The sequence below is a fragment of the Panthera uncia genome, chromosome E3 (genome assembly GCF_023721935.1).
Source record: "Panthera uncia isolate 11264 chromosome E3, Puncia_PCG_1.0, whole genome shotgun sequence".
Classification (NCBI taxonomy): Eukaryota; Metazoa; Chordata; class Mammalia; order Carnivora; family Felidae; genus Panthera; species Panthera uncia.
The window spans coordinates 10,513,239-10,525,284 of record NC_064815.1 but is presented as its reverse complement, the minus strand read 5'-3'; the positions used below and the strand labels follow the sequence as shown (position 1 = coordinate 10,525,284).

General features: G+C 36.5%; 1 protein-coding gene across 1 annotated transcript in view; it reads right to left on the bottom strand.

Annotated features, from left to right (window-relative positions):
• ACSM1 (acyl-CoA synthetase medium chain family member 1) overlaps positions 1-12,046 on the bottom strand; it is a 44,779-nt gene that overhangs the window by 21,873 nt on the left and 10,860 nt on the right. The window contains exons 3-4 of the mRNA XM_049638394.1: positions 3,500-3,710; positions 1,146-1,353 (exon numbers count right to left, since the gene is read on the bottom strand). Of these exons, the coding sequence (XP_049494351.1) occupies positions 1,146-1,353; positions 3,500-3,710 (419 nt within the window). The remainder of the gene's footprint in view (positions 1-1,145; positions 1,354-3,499; positions 3,711-12,046) is intronic.

Sequence of the window (12,046 nt, the reverse complement as noted above, 5' to 3'; positions counted from 1 at the left end):
TGTAAACTTGAGATGGTAGGTAAGCCTGGAGTCCCCCCAGTGTGCCTTGATTCTTGGGGGCTTCAGAATTGACAGTTTCTCCTTTGGGTCTATGCTTATAAATGCCAATTCCCTATGGTGTTCAATCATAGTAACTGCAAATGATCCCAAGGCTGCCAGTAACACCGACTCTTGCTGAGAAATGGTACCATATTGACTTTTGGCAATTTAAGGGAATCTAAAGAATATCCTTTTTTAAGTTTTTTTATTTTAAAGACAGAGAGAGACAGAGAAACAGAGAATCTTAAGCAGGCTTCACGTTCAGCACAGAGCCCAGTGCGGGGCTCAGTACCACAACCCTGGGATCATGACCTGAGCTGATATCAAGAGTTAGATGCTCAACTGTCTGGGTCACCCAGGCACCCCAAGAATATTCTTTATTTAAGCCATTTTCTTTTAGTTCTCTGACTTTAAAATCCAGTGTAAGATATGACTTCACCCTAATATTTGCTTTTTGAGGCTGAAGTAAAGAACTTTAAAAACTGAGGGGTTACTTTAAGAAAACAAACACAGCATGGTTTTCATGTGATAGAAAAAATGTCTAAAGGTTTACAGAGTCAGAGTTGTGGGTGGAAGGGGTCTTTCTTACTTCCAACACTTCCCTAACTTTCCCTGGGAGGTGTCCTTAAAGCTATGCAGCACCTAAAAGATGGAAATTGTTTGTTCCCCCAGCTGACTACCAGCCACAGCCTCAATTTTTCTTGCAGTCTCAAGTTTCCCTTAAAAATTCATCTTATACGTTCATTCAACCTCTTCATATATTTGTTTGTTATATAAAAATAATATTTCAGATTCCCTACCTACAAGGAAGATTCAACACAATAACCCTCTGACTCATCTCATTTGCACTAAAATGTTTAGACTGTAGTGACAGAGGCATAGAAGTTCAATACTCTTATTTTACAAATAAAGCAATTGCATCCAAGAGAGGGGAAGGAACCAGCCCAGGGTCACAAAACAAATCGGGGGCACAGCTGGGAAGAGAAGTCTTCTGGCATCAGTCCAGATGACCTTCTCCCACTGAATGTTTGTCTACCAGCACTTGGGAGTGAATGGTCTTCTCTTGCCCTTCCTTAGAAAACACATTCATCAGATCTGAAACTTACTTAATCAGTGATCGGAAGTCCAGCCACCCGTGACGGCTATGGTCAGACACCAGGAGCTTTGTTTTCAGAGCAGGACACTCAGAAACTAGGGAATCCACCTCTGGGGCAAGGGTATCTGTGGTCATGATGCCCTGGGCTTTAGACACTTGTAATCGGTAGAGAATGTCCTTGGCTTTCATCTGGGTGGTTCCTGGCATGAAGATTATTCCTGGGGATGAAAAAAGGAACTTTGGGGTTTCAGGCCTGGCTTATCTGCATAGAAATCTGCTAGCTTCTTGCTGTGCAAAGTATGGGCCATGGACCAGTACCATCAGCACCACAAAAATCTCATGCCCCATCACAAACTACTGAATCAGAATTTGCACTTTAAGAAACTCTCCAAGGGATTCCTATGTATATTGAAATTTGAAAAGCCTGACCTAACCTTCTTCTACTCTAGGTGGATCAAGCCAGTAGACAGGTGAATCCTACTTTAGGACTGGGACTACAGACTATGGACGCAAGTAGCACAGTGTCTTTGACACCAGGTTTAGCTGTATCCCTGCCTCCATTTTTCTCCTCTCACTTCCTCCTCTTTCAGTCCCTTGTGTCATCTTGAATCTCCTCTCTTTTCTTCATTCCTCATACCCAAATTTAACTACATTATCCTTTTAACTTTCCTACACTCCCTTCCATCTTCCATCACCAACAGTTAGTTCAGGTCTTTGTGTGCCTCTACTGGGTTCTAATCTCTCCACCAGATGGCTCATCCTGAATCTTGCTACTACCTACCTTCCATTTTATTACCTGTCCAGGTTCCACAGAACACTGACTTCCCCCTCTGCTTTTCTTCTCTTCACCAGCACCTGTGCCCTCTCTCCAGGAAAGCACCATACTCTGAACACCCAACAGTGAAGGCACTGCCCACCCTCCACCTTTTCCTCTTACAAATCTATTCCCTATTTCAAGATGCCTATTCTTCACACAGACTTCTCCTGACTAAGTTTTTGCATGTCTTATGCCCATTCTTGGACTCTCCTTCCTTTACTTCTATTCTTCTTTTATTCTATCCCAGAGCACTCAGCTCTTGTCTTGGATTTCCCATGTGCCATCTCTCAGCTCTACAGATGACATGGCTTCTCTGTACTCTCTCTGCTGTTGCTGTTAATTCTTGATTCCACATGACCTTGATGGATTAATGTAGGATTCTATTTGTGAGGAAATATATGACCATGCATTTTAAAGCAATTAAAAAAAAATTCTGGAGTCCCACACAAATTCTACATTATATAGATACATAAATATGCAGTTAAAAGGGGGAAGGGAAATCTCCACAGAATAAATGTGTAGGGAATAACACAATTAGAAAATTCTCATATAAAACCACCATAATAATATTCAATTCAATCAACAATCATCAATGGATTCTCATGTAATAGGGTGAAAGACAGTTGGGGAACAGGATATTCACACAGTCTCAAAAGTATTACAGTACAGATTACTTAATAATTACAAAGGGAAATTGTGCCTTACAAAAGTGTTTGTAAATAATATCATCGATGATAGGATAAACCGACTTCATGTATCTCCTGATGTAAAGCATTGAGATAAGCATGTTGTCCTTTTAGTACTCCTACTAAAAATGTTTATCTGAATATAATCTTGAAAAAAGAGTCAGAAATACAAATTTTGTGGGACCTTCTGAAAAACAACTGGCTTAGACATTTCCAAGATGTCATGCAGAAAAGTTTAGATTAACGGAGATTGAGGAGACCTTACAATGTAATGCAATGCATGACCTTCTATCAGATTTTGGATTTAAACAAACAAAAAATGGGTATAAAATACACTGTTGGGACAATTAAAGAATTCTAGCCACGGATATATACATATATCAAAGTTATACTTCTGGTGTGATAACTCTGTTGTGGTTATGTGAGGAGAATGTCATGGATCATAGCAGATGCATGCTCCAGTGTTTATGGGTATTTATCTGGTGTTTATGGATGCCACAATGTCTGCAACTGATACTTAAATGTCTCAGTGTGGGAGGGGAGCAAAATGTTAACAATTGATGTTTTTAAAAAAAAAAAAAATGAAACTGTGCAAGAGAAAGTGTGTGTGTGTGTGTGTGTGTGTGTGTGTGTGTGTTTATGTGTCTGTGTCTGTGTATGAATTAGAGAGTGATGACATTGTGTTTGAGGGTGTATAAGTTGAGGAAGACAGTGAGAAGTAGCAAAAGAATATTTGAAGGAGTCTGAGAAAGAAAAAGACTATGAAGAATAAGAAAAAAGGGCAGGGAAATGTTAATATTTCAGGACCCATTGGCTCCAGGCTAGACCTAAAGTCTGTTGGGGTCTCTTTGGGTCACTGACCTGCTCGGATGCAGCCTATGACCACCAGCCACCACTCGGGCACTCGAGGCAGGATCAAGGCTAGACGGTCTCCCTGCTGCAGGCCGCAGGTCTGGGTGAAGACGTTGGCTGCACGGCGGGATAAGTCTGTCATCTCTCTGAAACTCCACTTCACTTCATCACCTTGATTATTCACCCACCACAGGGCTGGGTTTGGACCTCTCTTGCCCTCCTGGTCAAGATCATACATCATGTGTTATTTCCTATGTTAAAGGAAAAGGGCACTTATTTGGCCAACCCACTACCTTAGCTACATGAAAATGTAGCTCAAGAACGGAGATCCAATTTTAAAGCATTTATAGAATGAAGAGAAGTGGGTAGGGTATGATCCAGCCAACTTCTTCTGGTCTACTGTAACTACCTCCTCTCAAGTCACATGAAACCAGTAATAGTTCCATGTTACCTATTAAAACCTTAAAATTGCATTCCCCATGTGTCTGTCTTAGTTCCACATAGATGGTATGTTTCCTCTGTGCTTCAGTTTTATCATCTATGAAATGGGTACAATACTACCTAGAAAGTAGTAAAGTTTAAATTAGTTATTTAAAGAGGTGAAATGTATATGATAGTGCCTGGGAACATAGTAGGTACTCAATGAAATTATTATCATTATTGGGGCACTTGGGTGGCTCAGTCAGTTGAGCGCCCGACTTCGGCTCAGGTCATAATCTCATGGTTCATGAGTTGGAACCCCGCATTAGGCTCACTGCTATCAGCGCACAACTGGCTGCTTCGGATGCTCTGTCTCCCTCTCTCTCTGCTCCTCCCCAACATGTACTCACTCTCTCTCTCTCTCTCTCTCTCTCTGTCTCTCTCTCTGTCTCTCTCTCTCTCTCTCTCAAAAACAAACATTAAAATAAATTACTATCATTATTACCATTATTACAACAAAAGAAGAGACTAATTTAATTCCTGAATATTTGGGGGAATTTATTTTTAAAATTAACATACCTCTGGAGGTGAAATAAGCAAGAAGGCAGACCTGGGAGCTCCAAGGTAGCCCTTGTTTCCTCACAGAAACGCCAAGTAAACAACAGACTACAATAGCTGTGTAGAAACTCTAGAAATAGTCAAGGACCTGCAGCAAATGAATGCCCAAACAATAAAAAATCCCTACTCTAAATGGCAAGAAATTCTAGGTTGTTTTCTGCTGCTTACCCTTGTCCCATCCCCTCTCTTGTGTTGTACAGTATGGTCAGGAGGAAGCCACCCAATTTGCAGCCCCTGCCTTGGAATTTGTTTCAGTATTCTGCCCTGTGTGGAGGCTGCCTGAGAGACTGGTTTCTGCCTCATCTGAATCAGAGCTCAGATAGGAATTGTGACATAGTTTGAACATCAGACTGGAGGTGGGTGAAAGCAGTGGCAGATGCCGCACTGAGTGGAAACTGTAGAACTGTGGCCACCTCGGAGGGAGACTACAGGCAGAGGAGGACAATAAAACATTTGAGCCCCAAGAAGAAGCAGATATGAGACTTTTAATGCAGTTAAAACATATAAAAGCAGTATTATGTCTGGGAAATTTGAGAAAAAAACACACATGCACAGGCCTAGGAAAGACACATGCCCAAGACCTGAAAATCTAAGAAGACCTTAAGTTTTCATACTGGTCAGATTACTGGAGGGCTTTCTCTGCATGAAGTTAGGCTGCAAAGACAGACAGAGGTGGCTACTTTTTTCAAATGTCCAGTTTTCAACAACAGATCACAAGGCCATGTTGCCCATTCAAAGGAACAAAACAAATTTCCAGAAACTTACCCTAAAGAGACACAGGTTTCAGTTATTAGACAGACACTTTAAAATGATTGTCTTAACTATCCTGAAAGTGCTGAAGGAAAACAGACAAAGAACCAAAGCAAATCAGAAAAGCAATATATGAACACAATGAGAATACCAACAAAGAGATAGAAATTATAAAAAAGAACCAAACAGAAACTGCAGATATGAAAAATACAAAAACTGAATTGAAAACTTTACGAGAAGGATTCAACAGCAGATCCAAGCAGGAAGAAGAAAGAGTCAGTAAACTTGAACACAAGTCATTTTAAATTATGGAGTCAGAGAAGCAAAGAGAAAAAAAAACAATAAAGAAAAGTAAACAGAGCCCAAAGCACATAGTATACAAACAAGCAGACCAACATACACATTATGGGAATCCTAGAAGAAGAGACAAAAGGAGCCATCAGCTTATTTGAAGAAAGAATGGCTGAAAAAAAGCAAAACCTTATTTGTATTAAATACAAATTTATATAGTAGTGTTCATTCATTCATTCATTCATTCATTATATGGATGTACAAATACAAGAGGCTCAAACAATTCCAAGAAAACCCAGAGAGATCCATACAGAGACACATAATCAAACGAAAAAGCCAAAGACAGAATCCTGAAAGCAGCAAAAAAAAAAAAAAGTGACTCATCATGCATAAGGAATCCTCAATAAGATTATTAGTGGCAGGCCAGAAGACCCGCCAAATAAGTGGGATTACATATTTGACATGATGGGTAAAAAGGTGTCAATCAACAACTTCTATATTTGGCAATCCCCATGAAAATAACACCAGCATTCTTCAGAGAGCTCGGACAAAAATCCTAAAATTTGTATGGAACCAGGAAAGACCCCAAATAGCCAAAGCAATCCTGAAAAAGAAAACCAAAACTGGAGGTATCACAATTCCAGACTTCAAAATGGATTACAAATCTGTAATCATCAAGACAGTATGGTACTGGCACAAAAACAGACACTCAGATCAACTGAATGCAATAGAAAACCCAAAAATGGACCCACAAACATATGGCCAACTAATCTTTGACAAAGCAGGAAAGTATATCCAAGGGAAAAAAGACAATCTCTTCAGCAAATGTTGCTGGGAAAACTGGACAGTGACATGCAGAAAAATGAACCTGGACCACTTTTGTACACCATACACAAAACTAAACTCAAAATGGATAAAAGACCCAAACATAAGACAGGAAGCCATCAAAATCCTCAAGGAGAAAGCAGACAAAAACCTTTTTGACCTCAGTCGCAGCAACTTCTTACTCAACATGTCTCCGGAGGCAAGGGAAACAAAAACAAAAATGAACTATTGGGAACTCATCAAAATAAAAAGCTTCTGCACAGTGAAGGAAACAATCAGCAAAACTAAAAGGCAACTGACAGAATGGGAGAAGATATTTGCAAATGACATATCAGATAAAGGGTTAGTATCCAAAATCTATAAAGAACTTCTCAAACTCAACACCCAAAAAACAAATAATCCGGTGAAGAAATGGGCAAAAGACATGAATAGACACTTTTCCAAAGAAGACATCCAGATGGCCAACCAACACATGAAAAAATGCTCAACATCACTCATCATCAGGGAAATACAAATCAAAACCACAATGAGATACCACCTCACACCTGTCAGAAGGGCTAACATTAACAACTCAGGCAACAACAGATGTTGGTGAGGATGTGGAGAAAGAGGATCTCTTTTGCACTGCTGGTGGGAATGTAAACTGGTGCAGCCACTCTGGAAAACAGTCTGGAGGTTCCTCAAAAAATTAAAAATAGAACTACCCTACAACCCAGTCATTGCACTACTAGGTATTTATCCAAGGGATATAGGTGTTTTGAAAGGGCACATGCACCCCAATGTTTACGGTAGTGCTATCAACAATAGCCAAAGTATGGAAAGAGCCCAAATGTCCATTGATGGATGAATGGATAAAGAAGATGTGGTATATATACATATACATATATATGTATATATATATGTATATGTATATATACATACATACAGTGGAGTATTACTTGGCAATCAAAAAGAATGAAATCTTGCCATTTGAAATTACATGGATAGAACTAGAGAGTATTATGCTAAGTGAAATTAGCCAGTCATAGAAAGACAAATATCATATGACTTCACTCATATGATGATTTAAGATTCAAAACAGATGAACAAAAGGAAGGGAAGCAAAAATCATATAAAAACAGGGAGGGGGCAAAACATAAGAGATTCTTAAATATAGAGACAAACAAAAAATTGCTGGAGGGGTTGTGGGAGGGGGGATGGGCTAAATGTGTAAGGGGCATTAAGGAATCTACTCCTGAAATCATTGCTCTATTTGCTAACTAACTTGAATGTAAATTTAAAAATAATTAATTAATTTAAAAAAAGAAGAAATTCTCTATTTGGCAAAACTGTCCTTCAAAAATGAGGGAGAAATTAGGTCATTCTCAGATAAACAAAAATTGAGGGAGTTCATTATGGTTAAACTTTGTCTATAAGAAATACTAAAAGGGGACACCTGGGTAACTCAATTGGTTAAGCAAACAATTTTGGCTCAGGTCACGATGTCATGGTCCATGAGTTTGAGCCCTGAGTCAGGCTCTGTGCTGACAGCTCAGAGCCTGGAGCCTACTTCAGATTCTGTGTCTCCCTCTCACTTTTACCCTCCCCTGCTCGTACTCTGTCTCTCTCTCTCTCTCAAAAATAAAACATTAAAACATTTTTTAATTTAAAAAAAAGCCTAAAAGGAGTCCAATTTGAAATAAAAGGATGTTACAGAGTAGCCTGAATACAAAAACATAAAGTTCTTTGATAAAATACATGGACAAATATAAAAACAAGTATTATTATAATTTTGACTTGAAACTCCATTTTTTATTCTTTCACAGTATTTAAAAGACAAAAGCATAAAAAATAATTATGTCTATGTTAATGAGTACACAATATATAAATATCTAATTTGTGATATCAATAAAACAACATGGAGGGGTAAGAGGGAGCTGGAAAAAATTAGGATTTCTGTATGCAAATAAAGTTGTTACTAGTTTAAAATAGATTGTTATAACTTTAGGATGTTATATGTACTCCTCATAATAACCACAGAAATTATCTACAGTATATATACAAAAGGAAATGAGAAGGGACTGAAAGCATATTACAAAAAAATTAACTAAAGACAAAGAAAGGCAGTAAGGGAGGAAATGAGGAACCAAAAGCTATGACATCAAGAAAACAATTAACAATATAGCAATAGTAAGTTCTTCCTTATCAGCAATAACTTTAAATGGATGTGCACTAAACTCCCCAGTGTAAAGACATAAACTGGCAGAATGTATTAAAAATGAAAAAAGAATCCAACTATATTCTGTCTACAAAATTGCTATTTCCACATGATAGATTATGATAAAACCATCAAACAACTTGCAGAAATTGTTTTGGAATAATAATTTCACAATACAATATTAATTAAAAAGAGCAAAACCATATTTACATTATAATCCAAATGTATATAGTAGTAACCATTCATTTGTTCAATTAATATATATATATATTTTTCAATATATGAAATTTATTGTCAAATTGGTTTCCATACAACACCCAGTGCTCATCCCAAAAGGTGCCCTCCTCAATACGCATCACCCACCCTCCTCTCCCTCCGACCCCCCATCAACCCTCAGTTTGTTCTCAGTTCATTTGTTCAATTAATATATATTTACTAAATTCTCATTATTTGTTAGGGACTATTCTTAGACCAAAGGATACAATGGGGAACAAGACATACATGTACATACATGGTTTTAATATTTATTGCCAATTTTCATTTTCTTGTTTAAATACACTTTCTTATTTTCCCCCAAACTTTCTATAATGAGCATGTTTTTTAAAAAGATTTCATTTTTAAGCTAATTTATTTATTTTGAGAGAGAGAGACAGAGACAGAGAGACAGAGACAGAGAAAGAGAGACAGAGACAGAGAGAGCACAAATGGGGGAGGGGCAGAGAGAGAGGGAGAGAGAGAGAGAATCCCAAACAGGCTGTGCACTGTCATTGGGGAGCCCGATGTAGGGTTCAAACTCACAAACTGTGAGATCATGATCTGAGCCAAAGTTGGACACTTAACTGACTGAGCCACCCAGGCGCCCCAAAAGATTTCATTTTTTAAAAATTAATTTCCAAAAACTGTCCAGAGTAAAAGTTCAGGCAATGCAGAATCTTATGAACAGAAACATTTCTTATAAATAGAAAAATGTCTTCAAATATCTCTTCACATTTTCACTCTCTGAAGGTCAGCACTGATAATTATCTGGCGTATATTCTTCCAGCAATCTTTTTCCACATATGTGCAAACATGATCCTACCACCTTTGTCCCATATGATCGGAACAAAAGAGTGTATCTCACTTGAGAAAAGATAAGATTAATATATATGTATATGCATATGTAAGTATTCAGATCTATGAAAAAAGCAGTATGAAAACGTTCTTGCCCAACAGATGGAAGAATATTAGCAAGTGTAATCACTAGTTATGCACTGCTTATATAAAGGGAGCAGAGTATGTAATAGTCTTGTAGGAGTTTGAAAAATGATGGAAAAGCTTGTGTATCAAGGTGGAAAACATTTGCTGCTCGGAACTCTGTTTTAGACCTTACCTTTGCAACTTGAAGAAGATACTGCTTAAATAATTATAGATTTTTGTGTTAAAGATTAACCTGATAATGTGATATTGAGATAAAACTGTTTTCAAGAAGAGAAAAACAGCTCCTAAACTTAGATTTGAAATTTAAATTTTTATGAGATAAAGTTTGAAGCCAAAGGAAATTGAGAAACAGTTTCAAAACATAAAATGTTTATGGGGCTCCTGGGTGGCTCAGTTGGTTAAGTGACTGACTTCGGCTCAGGTCATGATCTCATGGTTTGAGTTTGAGCCCCAAATCTGGCTCTGTGTAGACAGCCTGGAGCTTGGGATTCTGCCTCCCTCTCTCTCTCTGCCCCTCCCCTGCTTGTACTCTCTCTTTCTCAAAATAAATAAATAAACTTAAAAAAAAGAAATCAGATAAAAAAGGGCACATCCTGCATTATTCCATTTCTATGAAACTCTAGGAAAGAGAAATATAATCTGCAAGGTAGCATATCAGTGGTTCCCTGGGGCTCAGAGTGGGGGTAGGGGCCAAGAGAAAACAAAAGGAAACTTCTTAGATGATGGAAATGTTCTAAAACTCAAACTTTACACTAAAAAGGTGTGCATTTTATTCTATGTCAATTACATATCAACATAGTTACTCTTTGCTAATACCTAACTAAAATATACTTTGAAGAAGGAAAATTGGAAAAGTTTGCGAGATCAAGCCCCATGTTGGGCTCTACATTGACAGCTTGGAGCCTGCTTAGGATTCTCTCTTCCTCTCTCTCTCTCTCACTCTCTCTCTCTCTCTCTGTTCCCTGTTCCTCCCCTGATCATGCACTCTCTTTCTCTCTCAAAATTATATTTTATATATAAATATATATATATAATTTATATATAAATAATTTTTATTTATATTATTTATTAAATTATTAATATTATTATATTAATAATATATTAATATATTATATTAATAATTAATATATTAATTATATTAATATATTATTAATATTTAATATTATTATTAATATATTAATAATAATTAATAATATTAATAATATATATTAATATAAACATTAAATTATATATAAATAATTTATATATAAATTATATATATCTACACATACATATACATAAATATATAAGAGTTTATGGCCTATAGAAAAAATTTGCCTCAATCTTATTTCCAATGAATTTTAAGTTGAAATTCAAAGAGTTCTGTAAATTAATGCTAGAATATGATAGACTAATAGAATTTATATCCTAACTGACATAGATAGAACACTTTACCCAATGATGATATAATTCTAATTCTTTTCCATTGCATTTGGAACATTTATTAATCTCGAGAAATCTTAAAAGTTTAAAACAGAGTATGTTTTCTAACCACAGTGGAATTAAGCTAGGAATCATTAACAATATGATAATGAGAAAACCATCCCCAACTACCTGGAAACTAACTAGTACACTTCTATATAATCTAGAGTCAGAGAAGGATCAAAAAGTCAAATAGAAACTATTTCCAACAGAATGATAATAAAATACAACATGTCAAAATTTGTGTGGTGCACCTAAAAGGAATGCTTACTGGAAAATATATACTTTTAAATACATACATTAGAAAAGAAGGCAGGCCAAAAAGTAAGAACATAAGTTTGCATCAAGAAGCTGAAAAAGGAAAAGCCAATCAAATCAAAGGAAACTAGGAAGAAGGTAATAATAAAGATAAGAGCTTGCATCCGTGGAATGGAAAATAAATATGCAATTGAGAATATCAGTAAAGCCAAAGCTGGTTTTGAGAAGATGTATCAGATTGATAAACTCTTATAAAGACTTACCCAGGGAAAAAAAGAAAAATAACATAGTAACAATATTAGGAATGAAAAAGTGCACACAAATGCAATTCTTACAGACATTGAAATAGCAACAAGAGAAAATTATGAATAATTTTATGCCAATAAATATGACAATGTGGATGAAATTAACAAATTACTAAAAAAGCAACTTACTAAAACTGATAGAATCAAAATCTTTTTTTTAATTTTATTTTCTATTTTTTTAATTTACATCCAAATTAGCATATAGTACAATGATTTCAGGAGTAGATTCCTTAG